The sequence below is a fragment of the Equus asinus genome, chromosome 4, assembly GCF_041296235.1.
Source record: "Equus asinus isolate D_3611 breed Donkey chromosome 4, EquAss-T2T_v2, whole genome shotgun sequence".
Taxonomy (NCBI): domain Eukaryota; kingdom Metazoa; phylum Chordata; class Mammalia; order Perissodactyla; family Equidae; genus Equus; species Equus asinus.
This window is the reverse complement of record NC_091793.1, coordinates 79,717,196-79,736,036: the sequence shown is the minus strand read 5'-3', so window position 1 is coordinate 79,736,036 and position 18,841 is coordinate 79,717,196. Positions and strand designations below refer to the sequence as shown.

Sequence of the window (18,841 nt, the reverse complement as noted above, 5' to 3'; positions counted from 1 at the left end):
CTTCCTCCAGTTAGACCACTCAAACAGGAAGTCTAAATCTTATCATTTTTCTCTCCCATAGAGCCTTACGCCTACTGCTCAATTAATATCAGTGGAATGATTTGAAGAACATTTGAGAAAACACACAACAAAGATCCGACTTTTTCACTTGCTCCAGATGCCAAACTCCCCAAAACACGACCACACTGCGCAGGCGCAAAGGCAGAACCCCGGCCTTTCTCCATATCTTTGCATTTGGCGCGAAATCCCCGCTCCGTGGGCGGGGCTGAGGGGGAAGCCGAGCTCATTGGGCAGGTTTGGCGCGAAATCTCCCCGGCTCCTGCGCCACGATTGGCTCCGGCGGGCCCGGTGGGAGCGAGGGGGCGGGGCGGCGGCGACGCGCGCAAAGCGACGGCGTCCGGGGGGAAGCGACTCGTGGCGGTCGAGCGTGGTGGCCCCTCCGCGCTCGGCAGCCATGGACCTCGCGGCGGCAGCGGAGCCGGGCGCCGGCAGCCAGCACCTGGAGGTCCGCGACGAGGTGGCCGAGAAGTGCCAGAAACTGTTCCTGGACTTCTTGGAGGAGTAAGTCTGCGGGCGCCCCTTCCTCGCGGAACTGCTCCTCCCCTCCCTACCCCTCCCCACTTCCGGAGCCCGGGGGCCCTGAACCCGAGGGCCCGTGCGTCTTCTGGAACCGAGGGGTCGCGCGCCTTGGAGAGCGGCCCACGCCCCACTTGGGGCTTAGCCCTGCCGCCGCGAGGAGCCAAGGACGGCGGGGCTGGTTTCCAGGGGTAGAATCCATCTCGAGGCCTTCTGCACACTCTCGCTGCGCCCAGTGTCCTGTGCTAAGCGCTTTAGTCCCATCATTCGGTCGTCGCTGCCTGTAAGGCCAGTGGTCGTGTAGCCCCTGGTGACCTGCGCGGACACTGAGGCTCGGCGACGATCAGTAACGAGTCCGGTTAGGCCACACGTCGGCAGGGTGGAGTGGGAGGCCGAACTGGCCTTGGGATCCTCGCAGAGCCCGGATTGGACAGCTAGCGAGGCCCGTGGTGCTGGGGGCTCGTGGAGATGAAAGTACTAGGGCGAACCCTGCGGTTTGACGGATGCTGGGTGAGGGCGAGCCCCGCCCTGCTGAAAAGTAGCTGAACAGACGCCCTCCATCCCCTGCTTGCTTCCTTTCCTTCCAGCCCCCATCCCCACTTTTTTTTTTCAGTTGCCTTCTAGGCTCCTGGCCTCTCGGAACCCCCTCCCTGGCATTCCTCCACTGCCACCAGTTATTTCTCTTAGATGGTGCAGATACATCACTGCTTTCCCTAAGATAGACTCTCCTGCCTTTGGGATGAAGTGTAAACACTTTGGAATGTCTTAGGAAATTCTTCTTTTTAATTGTAGTAAAATATACATAACATAAAACTTAGTGTTTTCACCTTTTTCAAGCGTAGAGTTCGGTGGCGTTAAGTATATTCACTGTTGATGCAACCATCACCCCCTTCCATCTCCAGAACTTGTCTTCCCAAACTGAAACTCTGCACCTGCTAAACGATAACTCCGCATTCCTCCCACCACAGCACCTGGCAACCATCAATCTACTTTCTGTCTATGAATTTGACTACTTTAGGTATTTCACATACTTGGAGTCATATGATATTTGTCCTTTTGTGACCAGCTTATTACTTAGCATAAAGGCTTCAAGAGTCATTCATGTTGTAGCATGTGCCAGAATTTCCTTCTTAAGGCTGAATAATACTTCATCGTGTGTATATACCACATTTTGTTTGTTCATCCTTCCATGGACACTTGAGTTGCCTCCACACTTTTACGATTGTGAATAATTCTGCTGTCTTATGAAATTCTGATATACATAAAACCATCATTTAATTTATATTTCCCCACCTTTGGCAATGTTATTCCCTGCCTGATAGCTGTTCATCCTAAAGACTCATACCTCCTTTGTGAATCGCTATAAACCTTTCAGGTAGCGCCAGTCCTTTCTTCCCTTGTGCTCCCAAGATGCCATTTTCCATTATCTCTGGTAATACGACATTATGTCTTTACCTGTCAGTCACTTCACCTTGAATGTGAATCCCACCCTTAACCCCACCTGGGCACCACACCATGTTACAAAGATCCTCAACTAATGTTTCATTTTGACAAATTATATAATTGCCCTCGCTACCTTGCAGTTTACCATGCAGCTAGATGCTGGGGATAATGATGAGCAAGATGAATAATCCCTGTACTTTGTTGGGAAAATAATGTTAACTCCCTCTCAAAATAACCAACTTTGATTTGCCATTGCGTATGGAACAATGTCCAAATTCTTCACAACTCCTCTTTCCAGTTTCATCTTCCATAGCTGGCCTGTCATCATCCACACTCCTCCCATGCCTTTTCTGACTTTGCCACATACTTGCAAACATCTGTAGCCTGTCTATCCACCACTCGTTCTTTCAATTTTTTTTTTTTCCTCCTCAAAGCCCCAGTACATAGTTGTATAAGTCTGTCTAGTTCTTCTATGTGGGATGCCACCATGGCATGGCTTGATGTGTGCTGTGTAGGTCCACACCCAGGACCCGAACTGGTGAATCCCAGGCTGCTGAAGCGAAGTGCACGAACTTAACCACGACACCACTGGGCCAGCCCCTTCTTTCAAATTTTAAAAGTCTTTCAAGGCTGAACTCCAGTGCCACCTTTTATATGCAAGAAGCCTTTCTAGATGTTCCTGTTAGGCACAATTAGTTTATATTCCCTTATCACATTTCTTTACCTCCTCCTTTTTTTCCTTTTCTCTCTTTTTCTTTTTTTTATTTTATTATGGAAAGAACACTTAACATGAGATCTGCCCTCCTAACAGATATATTTTTTTAGTTTCATTTATTTTATTACTTTTTTCTTGTTCTCTCCAAAGCCCCCCAGTATATAGTTGTATATTCTAGTTGTAGGTCCTTCTGGTTGTGCTATGTGGGACGCCGCCTCAGCGTGGCTTGATGAGCACTGCTAGGTCCGTGCCCAGGATCCAAACTGGTGAAACCCTGGGCCACTGAAGTGGAGTGCACGAACTTAACCCCTCGGCCAAGGGGCCAGCCCATCATTTATTTATCTTTATTATTTTTTTTGGGTGAGGAAGATTCGCCCTGAGCTAACGTCCACTGCCAGTCTTCCTTTTTGTGTGTGTGAGCCACCGCCACAGCATGGCCACTGACAGATGAGTGGTATAGGTCTGTGCCCAGGAACTGAACCCAGGCTGCCGAAGTGGAGTGTGCCAAACTTAACAACTGGGCCACCGCAGCTGGCCCTTAACAGATTTTTAACTGTACAGTATGTTATTGTTGACTATAGTTACACTGTTGTGCAGTAGATCTCTTAGAGCTTATGCATCTTGCTTGATTGAAACTTTATGCCCGTTGATTAGTACCTTCCTCCAGCCCCTGGCAACCACCATTGCACTCTTTGATTCTATGAATTTGATTATTTTAGATACTTCATATATAAGTAGAATCACACAGTATTTGCCTTTCTGTGATTGGCTTATTTCACTTAGCTTAGTGTCAAGTTTCATCCATGGTGTCACATATTGCAGAATTTCCTTTTTTAAGGCTGAATGGTATTCCGTTGTATGTGTCTACCACATTTTCTTTATTCATTTGTCCTGGACATTTAGGTTGTCTTGTACCCCTCTTTAGTAGGAATGTCTCCTAGAGAGTGTCAACCCTAGGGCAGGAACAACATTGTCATTTTCAGGTTCAGGTACCTCTGGCCTAGTGCTTTGTAGGTAGATGTTGTTCAATAAATATAAGAGTCAGAATATGCTGTAACGAAAGAAGGAGTTGATTTTGCCTCAAAACTAATTTGCATGTTGTGTTAAAAGAAGAAAAAGCAAATATGTTTGTATAATACTGCTTTTGGAAACAAACACACCAGCTTTATTTTGTGTATGTGTATCTTTCTGTTTTCCTGAGATACTGGGCAGTGAAGCACCTCATTTCTGTATTTATTTTTATTCTGGTTCTTAAATCAGCAACTCATCTGTCAGTTTTCCCTATAAAAATTGAATCTTTGGATTTTTAACCTGAATGTCTTGATTTAATATTTTCCAATCTTAATTATACATAAGAATAATAAAGAAATAGTGTTTGTTGATTAGAAAATATTAAATCAAGACATTCAGGTTAAAATCGGAAGACCCAGTTTTTCTGTGTTCCAGGGTCTGCACAAAGCACTTTGCAGGAGTTCCCTCATTTAACCTCCACAGTAAACTTATGAAATAAGGTGATGTCCTCATCTGTTTTGTTTTTTTTAGAATTTTGTTCCAAAAAGGAGAGGGGCAGCTTTAGAGGGCATAAGTAACTTGCCTTGAGTTACAGAAATACTAAAATGGGCCTGTCTGATCCTAAAGCTGATGATCTTTAGCCAATACACAGAATTATTCAGGCCTCCAGATTCTTCTTTTTACTGCCAATTCTTCACTTTAATCTGACTTGCATGTGTCTGCAGGTTCCAGAACAGTGATGGCGAAATTAAGTACCTGCAGTTAGCAGAGGAGCTAATTCGTCCCGAGAGAAACACATTGGTTGTGAGTTTTGTGGACCTGGAACAATTTAACCAGCAACTTTCCACCACCATTCAAGAGGAGTTCTACAGGTATGGGTGTATTCATCTTCTTTGCTTTAAATAGGCATTGAGCCTGGGAGGCCAGCAGTTCATGTACTGGAAATGTTCATTTGTGAGGCAGACGGGCGGCTGTCACAGAGGCCTTTGATAAGCCAGTGATCATTTTAGTACTGCTCTGAGCTAATTAGGCCTTTGTGGAGCTGAATATTTTTCACATGCTACTGTTGAAAACCTTTGCTTTCTATATAGTTTTCTCAGGTTTTAAGAGGAGAGCTCACCTTGTATCAGGCATTCAGTGCTGTTGCTGTGTCATTCGTTTGGTTCTCCTCCTCCCCAGGAATAGGTGTTTTGAGAAAGTGTGCATGTGGGTCCTCTTCTGCATCAGGGATGTCTTTACAGCAATGACGTTGTTGTTGTTCTCTTAAAGTTTGAGATTTTTTCCCGATTATAAAAGTAATACGTGTATATTACAGAAAATAGAGAAAAGTAGGGAGAACAGAATCATCTGTACATTGTAATGCCACCACCTGTAGATAACCACAATTACAGATGTGTTGCAACAGAGTTCCAAGAGCCTTCCAAGTCTGCAAGAGCAGAGTTTCCTAGAGATCTCCTGGCCCATTCTGATGTATTTCTGTGTGTATGTAATTATTGGGATCAGACTGTAGGTAGAGCATCCTGCCCTTTTCACTTAACAGTATAACATATTTTTCCATGTCATATAAAATCTGTTGAAAACATTTTAGTAGCTGAATAGTATTTTTTTGGGCAGAAATTAGACATTATATTTAATAATTTAGGCTTTCATTTTGTTTTTAATTGCTATATAAAGCAAGAAACAACCTTTTACACAGATCTTTGTCTGCATTTGAATTAAATAAACAATTAATGTGACAATCTCTGTAAATAAAATCAGGTTAAAATAAACATGGTGGACAGCTGTGAAAGAAATGTTCCAGGACTAAGGAGACGTAGTCCTGTTCCTTTGCTTGGTGGACTGGGAGATGGAGGACTTGTCTCAATGTTCCTAGTCCTAGCTGACCGTCAAGAATAGTTGGAGAAATAAGCAGCAGCATTTACTGTGAAAGTACACGACAGGAAAAGTTGTACTGAGAAGTGAGAGGGAGGTAGAAAATCAGGGCTGGTGGTAGAAACACCTACTCCCATACCTCATGCACAGGCCATACAGCAGTTCTGTCTCCTGAAAGCAGCCAGTTTTTCAGAGGACTTCCAGATCCCACTGCTGAAACAAACGAACCTACAACAGCTGTTGGGCACTTATATCAAGAGGACATGCACGCTTCAGTCAACCAGTTAAATGGAGCATTTCTGCCCATTTGCTCTTATATCAGTAGACAAGTTCCTTCTCTGCCCTCATCTATTTCTTACCAATCAAGAATTAAACCTAGAAAGATAGACTAGGCCTTGACACCAAATGGGATGCTGCCTTTCATTGTAAACCGCCCAGATTATCCAGGTAGGGTCATTTTGGACAGAGGAGTGGCCTGCAGTGTGAGTGTTAAATGATTATTTAAAGATAGAAGATATTTGGGTACAGCATTTTGTCTTTCATGTTTCTGTTATCTTAGATCTATTTGTGATGGGATAGGAGAGGTTTGAAAGAGGCTCCTAAACCTGGGCTAGATGATTGAAGTGTCCTGCATAGTTAAATTTTAAGACTTGGTTGTAACCAGATGAAATTTCTTAGTCTCAGCTGTTGGCAAGCATGAGAGGGGAAGGAGGCCTTGGTAAGCCTCTTGAAGATGTCAGTTGATGTGTGTTTTTTTTGTTTGCTTTTCAGAGTTTACCCTTACCTATGTCGGGCCTTGAAAACTTTCGTCAAAGATCGTAAAGAGATCCCTCTTGCTAAGGATTTTTATGTTGCGTTCCAAGACCTACCTACCAGACACAAGTAAGAAACCCTTCTTTGGAAGAAGAGGAATTCACCAAATAGTATAGCCATCACTTAATTGTCAGAAAACTCAAGAGGTTGCAGTCTTAGATCTGTAAAGAGTTATACCCAATTATCCAGAAAGTTTCGTTTTGGAGAAATATATTTTTCTAGGGAAATGGGATGAGAAGTGAAGCAATTTCTGGGGATTGTCATATTTTAGGGCACCTTGTAGGGGACGTTTGGGGAAAAAGTTAGGCGAGAAAACACAAAAACTGAGAACAGTCAGAGAAATTCATGAGTCTATGGAAATTTTTGCCAGACTTAAATGGCATAACTATTAAATAGTTTTTCCCGTTAGCAGTTATCTAAAGAATAAATTTACTGGAAGAAACTGAAGTGATATTTTGAAAACTTAAACTTTCTGAAATTACTTATAAAATTACCAAGTTATTTATATAAAATGAGTTTGTGAAGTAAAGGAAGTGTTTCTGAACTTCTGAGTATAAAATTTTTTCCCATGATTACTATGAAAGTAATACATGCTTATTTAGAAATTATACGTAAGCAAAAAATCTATTTGCGTATAAAACAAAAATGGAATCATCTTATTTTCTGATTGTGATTTCATTTGTTTGGTGTCCTTTATTTAGTTTTTCATGTTCGTCTGTGTGTTTTGTTGTGAATAGCATATATATTGTGTGATTTAGGAATGGGCACGTTGACTGAATAAGTCCTGTAGGAGATTCCAAAGAGTACCTTGTCTCTTTTGTTTTCTGTTTGTTTGTCTGTTTGTTTTGAGGACGATTAACCCTGAGCTAACATCTGCTGCCAATCCTCCTCTTTTTTGCTGAGGAAGCCTGGCCCTGAGCTAACATCTGTGCCCATCTTCCTCTACTTTATATGTGGGACGCCTACCACAGCATAGCTTGCCAAGTGGTGCCATGTCCGCACCCGGGATCCGAACCAGCGAACCCCGGGCCACCAAAGCGGAACGTGAGCACTTAACTGCTGCGCCACCGGGCCGGCCTCTGTTTTTTTAAGCATAAATTATCATTGAATAGTCTCTCATTAAAACAGAAAAACTTCTTAGTTTGGCAATGAACATTTGCTAATGAAACATGTGTCTTTAAACAGAATTCGAGAACTCACCTCATCCAGAATTGGTTTGCTCACTCGCATCAGTGGGCAAGTGGTGCGGACTCACCCAGTTCACCCGGAGCTCGTGAGTGGAACTTTCCTGTGCCTGGACTGTCAGACGGTGATCAAGGATGTAGAACAGCAGTTCAAATACACACAGCCGAACATCTGCCGAAATCCGGTTTGTGCCAACAGAAGGCGATTCCTGCTGGATACAAATAAATCGAGATTTGTTGATTTTCAAAAGGTATTTATTAACTTCTATTTAGGTCACATTCAGCCTATGCTAATAATTCATTTCTAGGCCCTTGCAATAGCTTACGTAGACAATGTTAAACTCAGTTTTTATGTAAGTCAAGTCAAATGTGACTACAGATGTAAGCCAAAAACTCTTAATGCAAATTTCAGTTACCAATATATAAATGTGTTTTAACCTATAATAACTTGGATTGGAAGCTCCTTCTGACTATGACAAAATGTATTTGTCAGAGAATAAACAGTAACCATTATTGTGATGATGATGAACTAGAGTTAAGAAAACTTTGGAGAAGTTGAGACTTGTTTTATAAGACTTCAAGTTGGTGGTTAGGAGGGAGGAAGGCATGAGTAAGTGGAGGGGCAAAAATGGACATGTGTGTCAATAGCAATAAGGATTGTCAAGATTGAAGTAGAGGAGCCAAATTGGAGATACTCTGAGAGATGATTTGGGATGAGGCATGGGGGACTTGGAGCCTTAAATCTCTGGTTGAGAAATTTGGACCTGTCTTAATAAGCAAGGGGAATATATTTTCAGGGGATTTTTCTTTTTTAATGGAAGATTAATGAGTGTAGTATTTAACAAGAGGCTAATAATTACGCACTCATAGTTACCTGGGCAAGAGGTGGATGGTAGCAGTTAAGAAAGAAGGAGAGGGGACCGGCCTGGTGGTATAGTGGTCAAGTTCATACCCTCTACTTCAGCCTGGGGTTCACAGGTTCAGATCCTGGGCACAGACCTACACACTGCTCATTAAGCCATGCTGTGGCAGCATCCCACATACAAAATAGAGGAAGATCAGCATACATCTTAGCTCAGCGACAGTTTTCCTCAAAGCAAAAAGAGGAAGATTGGCAGTAGATGTTAGATGAGGGCCAATTTTACTCACCCAAAAAAAAGGAATGAAGGAGGGGGAGCCAGCCCTGATGGCCCAGTGGTTAAACTTTGTCATGCTGTACTTCAGTGGCCCAGGTTGGCTTCCTGGGTGCAGAACCGCACCACTTGTCTGTCATGCTGTGGCAGCAGCTCACATAGAAGAACTAGAAGGACCTACTGCTATGTACTGGGGCTTTGGGGAAGGAGGAAAAAAAAAAGAGAGGAAGATTGGCAACAGATGTTAGCTCAGGGCAAATCTTCCCTGGCAAAAAAGAATAAAGGAGGGGGCATCTCAAATCTCAGCAGGATTTAGTAATTCCAGGATTTGCAAAGAGAAAAGAAAAGTTGCCACAGCTCAAGCACACAAGCATGAGGGAATGCGTACCAGACTGAAAGAATTAATATTAAGTTCACTTGTTAATCCTTACTTTGTTTTCTTATATTAATCCACTTAGTTTATAAGAAGTATATACTCCCAACAATTTTGGGTAAGAGATGCTTTATATTTGAAAAAGAACATGATATAAAAACCAAATACAAAGTATGAATCTAGATTGGGTCTTCATTTGGAGAAAAAGAAAAAAACAGCTGTAATAAAGTACATTCTTGACAGCTTGGGAAATTTGAAGATGGACTAGCTAATAGAAAACATTATGGAATTAAATATTACTTAATTCTCCTGGTATGCTAATGGTCGTTACATAGAAGATTGTATTCTCAGAAGATGAGTGGTAAAAAATTTAGGGGTGAAATATCTTGCTGTTTACAACTTCTTTCAAATGATAGAGTAGACATATGTGTGTGTCGATGTAAGTAATGTTAATGGTTGCATTGAGGTAGGGGGTATAAAGTATATGAAATTTTTCATAAAATTTCCCTACAAATTTAGAGGAAGATGGAACACAGAACAGATATTTAACTACATAGTCAATTTGAACAAAGAGAGAAAAAAGAAACTTTTTTTTTTGAGGTAATGTTGATTTGTAAGATTATATAAATTTCAGGTGCACATCATTATGTTTCAGCTTCTGTGTAGACTACATCGCGTTCACCACCAGAAGTCTAGTTTCCATCTGGATGGATGAATGCTTAAAGAAACAACATTGTTTAATCAGTAAAAGTGCACCATTAGTAAATAGTTAAATAGATTAGATGTAATCTTTTGCCTATTTGAAAGGAGTTTGAGGGTAGAGAGTTGTTAAGATGAAGGTTGGCACGTGTTGAATATGTCCGTATTTGTGGCATTTAACTTAGAGTGTATGGCATTTGAAAGATAACTCCTCTCATTCTTGGCCATCTCTTTGTCTTGATTATAGGTTCGAATTCAGGAGACTCAAGCTGAGCTTCCTCGAGGGAGTATCCCCCGCAGTTTAGAAGTGATCTTGAGGGCTGAGGCTGTGGAGTCAGCTCAAGCTGGTGACAAGTGTGACTTTACAGGGACACTGATTGTTGTACCTGATGTCTCTAAGCTTAGCACACCAGGTCAGTAATCTATGGGTGAAATTTAACAAATTCCCAGTTGCCTGAACTGCAGAAGAGCTAGCTTCTTGAATCTCCCTTGTCTTATTTTTGGCTACCAATCAGGGTGAGCAAGTATGATGAGAGTAAAAACAACTTGATTTTGCTACAGAAAGTACGGTACTGAAAAATTTCAAAGGCTAAATTAAATCGTTGGATTTATGGGTTTTATTTGAGCAATTTTGGTTCTCAGCACCTTCAGTATTTGAGCTGTGAAACAACCTATCATTCGATCTTTTAGGAGCACGTGCAGAAACTAATTCCCGTGTCAGTGGTGTTGATGGATATGAGACAGAAGGCATTCGAGGACTCCGGGCCCTTGGTGTCAGGGACCTCTCATACAGGCTGGTCTTTCTGGCCTGCTGTGTTGCACCAACCAACCCAAGGGTGAGTCTTCTTAATGCAATGGCAAAGCTTAAGAAAGTCCTCCCCTGAGGCTGCCACAAGTTACAGGCTTCTGAACACCTGAGTTATCCAGTCAGTGTTAAAGGCAGAGGTTTGGGTTGAGATTTGATTCTTTAGTTTTAAAACCAAATCTTTCCATGTCTGTCTTTCTGACCTTGAGGAAAAGTCTTATTTTCATACATAAGAGCTCAATGCTTTAAGAGCATTGGTACAAATCATCCAGAGTGTTTTGTTTTGCTTTATTTTTTAATTATCATAGTTCCTCTGTCATGCTCCTGGAGAAAGCACAGACAGAAGGATTTAGTAATCTGGGAAGTAAAGTAAATGGCTGTTTCTGAGAGTGGTGGACTGTTAGTATTACAGTTGTTCCGAACTTGATTCTGTGTCCTGAATGGGAAAGCGGTGAGAAGGGGTTTGGAAAATTGTCCAGTATTGGGAAAAGGAGGGGTAAAGGTAATACTCTGTTACTTCATTTTCATCTTCATATCAATGATTACTATTTTATTGTGGCTCATCTCTTGAGTATTCAAATTCATTTAGATAGCAATACAAAACAGTGGTGATACCTTTTTGGTTGTTGTTTTTAATTCACTGGACAAACGACAGACTCTTTGGCATCTTAATTAACTGAGGCCTTAATAATTTGGGGTTTTTTTTTTTTTTTTTTAAACCTTTATAGTCAACGGATTCTGAAGTTGACTTCCCAGGCTATGTTTTGTTTGTAATGAAGTTCCTTCTCCTGTCACATTATTTGGCTGTATTCTAATACTTTTTTCTTTCTTCTCCACCTCTCAGTTTGGAGGGAAAGAGCTCCGAGATGAGGAACAGACAGCTGAGAGCATTAAGAATCAAATGACTGTGAAGGAGTGGGAGAAAGTGTTTGAAATGAGTCAAGATAAAAATCTGTACCACAATCTTTGTACCAGCCTGTTCCCTACTATACATGGTAAGGGTTCTGTCCATTTGTGACACTAACTTGAAAGCAAAATAATGAATATAAAACAGCAACAAGTGATTTCTTAAAGCATACAAATCATCATGAAAGCTTTTTAGTGGGTTTAGAAGGGATCTTAAAAAGTCATTTACAGAAGGACAAATATATGATTCCACTTATAATACCTAGAATAGGCAAATTTGTAGAGACAGAAAATAGAGGTTACCTGATGGGGAGGTGAATGGGGGTTATTGTTTAATGGATAGTCTCTCTTTGGGATCAAGAAAAGTTCTGAAAATGAGTAGGAGTGATGGTTGTAAAACATAGTGAATGTACTTAATTCCACTAAACTGTACACTTAAAAATAATTGAAATGGTAAATTTTATGTTGTGTATATTTTACCACAGTTTTTTAAAAAGAAAAAAAGGTCATTTAGTCTTCTTTTCCTGGTTTCAGGGCAGAACTGCACTTAAGTATTTTCCGATATGCTAGATTAATGTCCTGATCTTATTTTTCTTTTTAGTTTTCAGAGATGGAGATTTCATGGTGCTTCTTGGTTACATGTTCCTTTTGTGGTTTCCTCTTTCATGTTTTCTTGGCTCTTGGTTGCTAGCTGCTCACTGTCATTAAAATCCTCTTGTATTAAAGGATATGACTAAATTTTCATGCCTTGTGCTTTACCCTTGTTTTTTTCCATGCTTATCTTCCATATTCAGTTGGAGTTATGGTAAGAACTCAGGAGATAAGTGTATTTCTCTTAGGTATATATTTTTAATCATTGAAAATTAACCTTTTTTTTCTGTCTAAATATTTGGTCAATGAAATTGAACTAAAATCCTTTATGTTAGTAATCCTTTATAGATTTTATTGTGTCCTTCCTTATAGTAACTAGGTGTCAACATTTTTATGCTGCTCCACTCCCCCCCATAAATTAATCCGTTGCTGTGTAACAGATTACCCCAAAACTTAATGGCTTGAAACAACAAACATTATCTCATACAGTTTGTGGGACAGGAATTTGAGAGAGGCTTAGCTGGGTGGTTCTGGCTCAGTCTTTGATGAGGTTGTAGCCAACACGTCAGCCTGGACTGCAGTCAGCTAAAGGCTTAACTGGAGCTGGAGAATCCACTTACAAGGGGGCTGACTCACACAGCTTACCTGTTAGAGCTAGCTGTTAGCCGGAAGTCTCAATTCCTTGCCACATGAATCTCTTCCTTAGGGCTGTATGATTGTCCTCACAACACAGCAGCTGGCTTCCCCAAGAGCATGTGATGCCAGAGAGCCAAGCAAGGAGGAAGCAAAATACTTCTTGGGACCTAGTCTCAGAAGTTATACACCCTCACTTTCACCATATGCTAGTCGTTAGTAGCAAGTCTCTAAGTCGAGCCACACTTAAGGAGAGGAGAAATAAGCTCCATTTTGAAAAAAGGAGTATCCAAGAATTTGTGGACTATTTAGAAACTACCACACCTCTGACACATTTGTTTCATAGGTCATGAGTCAGAGAAATATTGTTTGTGGAATGGGTTTTTGATCTTCTACTTTCAAAGAGTAGTTTGTGTAAATGTGCCTAGCACTTTGTTGATGGAGTTCACAGAAAGTCATAATAATTAACACAGAAAATTGTTTCTTTTAATAGCACATTTCTAAAGATCCAGTGTTTCTGTTTTTGTTAATTGTGCATTTTCTTTTTGTATTGCATTTGTAAACAGTCCTTAGAAGCAGCTGCAAATCACACTCGGCATCTTATTTAATCCATATCCTTTCAGTTAGCATGTATTTACATTCAGCACTGGTCACTGTTGGTGATACAAAAGATGTAAGTCATGGACCATACTCTTGATAGAACTACAAGACCTGCCATTAGGAAGAACTAGCAAATGTGGTAGGCTGTGGTGGACATAGTTTATTTATGGGGAGAGTTGAGGACAACGACATCGGGAAAGGCCTTGTGTAGGAAGTAGGACTTATGGACAAGGAAAGACTCGTAGAATGGTGAACTTTCAGCAGCTGTGACATCTGTGGTATAGGTGAAGACACTGGGATGGTGGTTATGTGACTTTAAGTTCACAGAGCAAGAAACAAGATTAGAAGGCAGGTTATTTTTATTCCAGTCTTAGGCCTTGCTTCAGCTGTCTCTGCTCTTTTGATTGGTAAACATGCCTTTGTAGTTTCCTGTGAAACGGTTTAACTTCATGTTGAAAAATACCTTAAATTTTCGTTTCAGGCAATGATGAAGTAAAACGGGGTGTCCTTCTGATGCTCTTTGGTGGTGTTCCAAAGACAACAGGGGAAGGGACCTCTCTTCGAGGGGACATAAATGTTTGCATTGTTGGTGACCCAAGTACAGCTAAGAGCCAGTTTCTCAAGTAAGTGTTTGCTTGAGGTAATATAGCAGGAAAACCAAAGTGCATCGTTCCAGGCCTTCTGTGCTCCCAAGAATACAGTCGCTGTGCCTTTACTAGAGCAGGAGTATATATTATGACTATGTCAAATATATAACTCTCTTATATTACATACAACTTAATTTGTTTAATAGAATGTAACATTTTACAATGTTTTGGAATAGGGAAAAATTGCCTGTAATCCCAATCCCACATAGACTTCTTTTATTCTTTGTATAATCCTTGTATAAAAGTCTTTGAATACAGGAATATTTTTGGGTTTTTTCGTGAGGAAGATTGGCCCTGAGCTAACATCTGTGCCACTCTTCCTCTATTTTGTATGTGGGACACCACCACAGCCATAGCTTGATGAGCAGTGTGTAGGTCCATGCCCGAGATCTGAATCCACAAACCCTGGGCTGCTGAAGCAGAGCATGTGAATTTAACCACTATGCCACCAGGCCACCCCCAGGAATGTGTATTTTCATGGTTGTAAATCATAGCATACATATTTTAAATTTTCACTTAACCTAAGTATTTTTTCATGTTTATTTATGTTCATAATTGTTTTTTATTGGTGCGCTGTAACTTACAAAATCATTTCCCTAGCCTGTTAGTAGACAATTTAACAGAGTAGTTCATTTTAATAATTATAGATATTGATACAGTGAACATCATAATATGTATAAATTTTTTTCCGCCTTTGGGTAAATTCCTAGGCATAGGATTGCAGAGACTAAGAATACAAACATCTTTCATGGTCTTAAACAGGATGTGCTTTCCAACAGCCGTGGTACAAGGATGAGACAGTTTATGCTAACCTTATCAGCATGAGTACCTCTTTAGCAATTTTTGCTTATTTTTAGAAGCTATAATAGTTACTTGCTTACCTTTCAAACTTTTATGAAACTTAAGAGGTCAAAATAATAGCAACCAGTTTTTGAGGACTTTGTGTGTGTGTGTGTGTGTGTGTGTGTGTGTGTGTGTGTGTGTGTTATGTCTTATCCTAGCAGCACCCAGACAGGCATGTGGTATTATCTTTTTTTAGGCAGGCCAACAAAACTTCTCTTAGCCTCAGTAACTTGCCTGACTTTTCATACCTGATAATTGATGCTGAGCCATGAATATTAGAACTCAGATATATTTGACTGCAAAGCATGTGTTCTTTATACTATATCAAGCTACCTTTCCTTTATTTGTTTGGGAAATTGTTAACATGGGACTGTTCTAGAATATAGAATATTTTTCTTTGGAATTTTATAAATAAATACTGTTTCCTTCAAGTATGTCAGGGACTGAGTTCCAGATTTGAAGATCTGTGAATAGTCCTATGTTAAAAGGAATTCTTTTTTTTCTCATTTCCTCTGCTCCCGCCTCCCCCTACCACCACCACAAAAAGATGTACTACAGTGTTGCTTCTGTTAACAGTATTGTATCGTGCATGGTTATCTTAGACAAACATAACCTTTTGTATCTAGTGGGGTTTCTAGTATCTTTATTGCAATATAATTTACATATCATAAAGTTTACCCCTTTAAAGTGTACGGTTCAATGGTTTTAGTATATTAACAGAGTTGTACACCAAACTAAGTTTAAAACTTTTTGATCACTCAAAAAGGAATTCTGTACACACTAGCAGCCCCTCTTCATTCTCTCCCCCAGCCATAGGCAACTGCTACTCTACTTCAGTGTCTCTATCTGGACATTTCGTATAAACGGAATCCTATACTATGTTGTTTTTGTGACTGCCTTCTTCCATTTAGCTTAATGTTTTCAAGATTCATTCTTGTTCAGCATGCATCAGTACTTCAGTTCCTTTTATTCCCAGTGATATTGTCATACATATATTACCATGTGTAATTCATCAGTTAATGGACATTTGAATGTTTCTACTTTGGCTTTTATAAGTAATGCTGCTATGAACACTGGTGAATAAGTTTTTACCATTTTTTTGTGTGTGTGTGGTACAATATATATCAAATTTACCATTTAAACATTTTTATACGTACATTTCAGTGGCATTAAGTACATTCAAGTTGTGCAGCCATCACCAACATCCGTCTTCAGAACTTTCTCATCTTCCCAAACTGACACTCTATTCCCATTAAACAATAACTCCCCCTTCTCCGTCCCCTAGAAATCACCATTCTACTTTCTGTCTCTGAATTTGATTATTCTAGGTCCCTCATATAGGTGGAATCATACAGTATTTGTCCTTTTATGACTGGCTCATTTCACTAGCATAGTGTATTCAAGGGTCATTTACGTTGTAAAATCTCTCAGAATTTCCTTTTTAAGACTGAATAATGCATTCTTCATTGTATGTATTTATCATATTTTGTTTATCCATTCATCCATCAATGAACATTTGGGTTGTTTCCATCTTTGAGCTATCGTAAATAATGCTGCTGTGAACATTGGCTTACAAGTATCTGTTTAGGTACTTGCTTTTGATTCTTCTATACTTTAAATTCAGTTCTCTTAAGTTTGGGTCCTTGATCCATTTTGAGTTAATTTTTGTATATGGTGTGAAGTCGGGGACCAGCTTTATTCTTTTGTATGTGGATATCCAGTTATCTCAAAATCAAGACTGTTCTTTTGCCCCATTGAATTGTTTTAGTACTCTTGTCGAAAATCAGTTGACCATAAATATGAGGGGTTATTTCTGGATTCTCAGTTATATTTCATTTATCTTTATGTCTGTCCTTAGGCCAGTACCGCACTGTCTTGATTACTATAGCTTTGTAGTAAGTTTTTAAATCAGGAAGTGTGGGTCATACAACTCTTCTTTTCTTCCCCCCAGATTGTTTTAGCTATTCTGAGTCCCTTGACTTTCCATAGGAATTTTAGAATCAGCTTGTAAGTTTCTACAAAGAACCCAGCTATGATATTAAGAGGAATTGCATTGAATCTGTAGATCAGTTTAAGGTGTATTGGCTTTTTCACATTAAGTCTTCTGATCTGTGAACATGGAATATCTTTCCATTTATTTAGGTCTTTCATTTCTTTCAGCAGTGTTTTGTAGTTTTCAGGGTATAGGCTTTCACTTCTTTTGTTAAATTTGTTTCTAAGTATTTTATTCTTTTTGATGCTATTGTAAGTGGAACTGGTTTCTTATTTTCATTTTTGGGTTGTTCATTGCAAGTGTATAGAGATACAATTGATGATCTTTGATCTTGCAGAACTAATTTATTCGTTCTGTTTTAGTGAATTCCATAGGATTTTCTTATAAGATCATGTCATCTGCAAATAGTGATAGTTGTTTTTCTTTTCAAATCTGGGTGCTTTTTTCTTTTTCTTGCTTACTTGCCCTGCCTAGACCATTCTGTATAATGTTGAACAGGAGTGGTGAGAGCAGGCATCTGTGTCTTGTTCCTGATCTTAGGGGGAAAGCATTCAGCCTTTTACCATTAAGTATGATGTTAGCTATGGGTTTTCATAGATGCCCTTTATCAGGTTGAGGGAAAGTCTCTTCTATTTCTAGTTTGTTAAGCTTTTATCATGAAAAGGTGTTGGCTTTTGTCACATGCTTTTTCTACATCCATTGAGACAGCTCTTTTACAATCTTAACATGGCATATTACTGATTTTTAGATGTTAAATCAACATTGCATTTTTGGAATAAATCTCACATTCAGCTTTTTCTTGTTTTGTTTTTTAAGCTCATGGCCTTCTAATAGATTGTTGTTGCTAAACTATTTACTATTAAAGACTTCTTTTAAAATTGATGTTTTTGTCATGTATGAACTTCATCTTCCATTTGACAGGAATGGATTTAAATCTATATCAAAGGCCAGAGGAGATAAGGCTTTCTACTTGATGTATGGCATCAGTCTTTATGAATTGCTTAAGCTTAATGCCTGTCTCAAATGTTTTTTAAGAAACTTAAATTCTTAATTGATATAAATCCTGTCAGCTGACATTCCTGGAAAGGAGGCTTGTAGTCACATATTAATGAATATGATAACCTTGAACAGGCACGTGGAGGAATTCAGTCCCAGAGCTGTCTACACCAGTGGGAAAGCATCCAGTGCTGCTGGCCTAACAGCAGCTGTTGTGAGAGATGAAGAATCTCATGAGTTTGTCATTGAGGCTGGAGCTTTGATGCTGGCCGATAACGTAAGAACATTTTACACTCTTGGATATAAAGAAAGCAGAATAGCCCCTATCAGTAAAGGCGTATAAGTTTCTGTTAAAAAGATGTCCTTAAAAAAAAGTATTTTTAGTAAATCATAGTCTGATTAATCTAGAATTTAATTGGGATTGTCATCATTAATCAGCACTTTTGAACCTGTCTAGATTGTATTGCTTGCCCTGAGCATGTGTAGTTGCTGTGACTTGTACTTCCCAGCAATTTTTCCTTTCTAGACTCTGACACCCCTTTGAGTATGTCTGTTGCATTTTACATGTATTTGACATAGATCAATTAGCTCTGTGAATTTATACAAGTTGTAGTTATACATGCTTGTAAACATTATGTTCCAACTTCACCCTTCACTTTCCAAGCCTAAAATCAATGCTGAGGCGACCCAGAATATTTTGACCTTGAGATTTACACAGTGTTTTGTTTTGGTTTGGTTTGGGTTTTGGTGAGGAAGATTGGCCCTGAGCTAACATCTGTTGCCAATCCTCCTCTTTTTCCTTGAGGAAGATTGTCCCTGAGCCAACATCTGTGCCAATCTTCCTCTATTTTGTATGTGGGATGCCAACACAGCATGGTTTGATGAGTGGTGTCTCGGGCTGCACCTAGGATCTGAACCCGCAAACCTCGAGTCGCCAAACCAGTGTGTGCGAACTTAACCACTACACCACTGGGCCAGCCCCTACACAATGTTTTGATGTTGAGTAAA

At 39.9% G+C, this 18,841-nt stretch overlaps 1 protein-coding gene across 1 annotated transcript in view; it reads left to right on the top strand.

Moving 5' to 3' along the window:
• The first annotated feature begins 346 nt into the window (after positions 1-346).
• Positions 347-18,841, top strand: part of MCM6 (minichromosome maintenance complex component 6) — a 31,157-nt gene continuing 12,662 nt past the window's right edge. Inside the window, exons 1-9 of the mRNA XM_014849526.3 lie at positions 347-561; positions 4,471-4,617; positions 6,389-6,499; positions 7,616-7,865; positions 10,067-10,232; positions 10,510-10,655; positions 11,469-11,619; positions 13,836-13,977; positions 17,969-18,110. Coding sequence (XP_014705012.1) covers positions 455-561; positions 4,471-4,617; positions 6,389-6,499; positions 7,616-7,865; positions 10,067-10,232; positions 10,510-10,655; positions 11,469-11,619; positions 13,836-13,977; positions 17,969-18,110 — 1,362 coding nt within the window. The 5' untranslated portion in view covers positions 347-454. The remainder of the gene's footprint in view (positions 562-4,470; positions 4,618-6,388; positions 6,500-7,615; positions 7,866-10,066; positions 10,233-10,509; positions 10,656-11,468; positions 11,620-13,835; positions 13,978-17,968; positions 18,111-18,841) is intronic.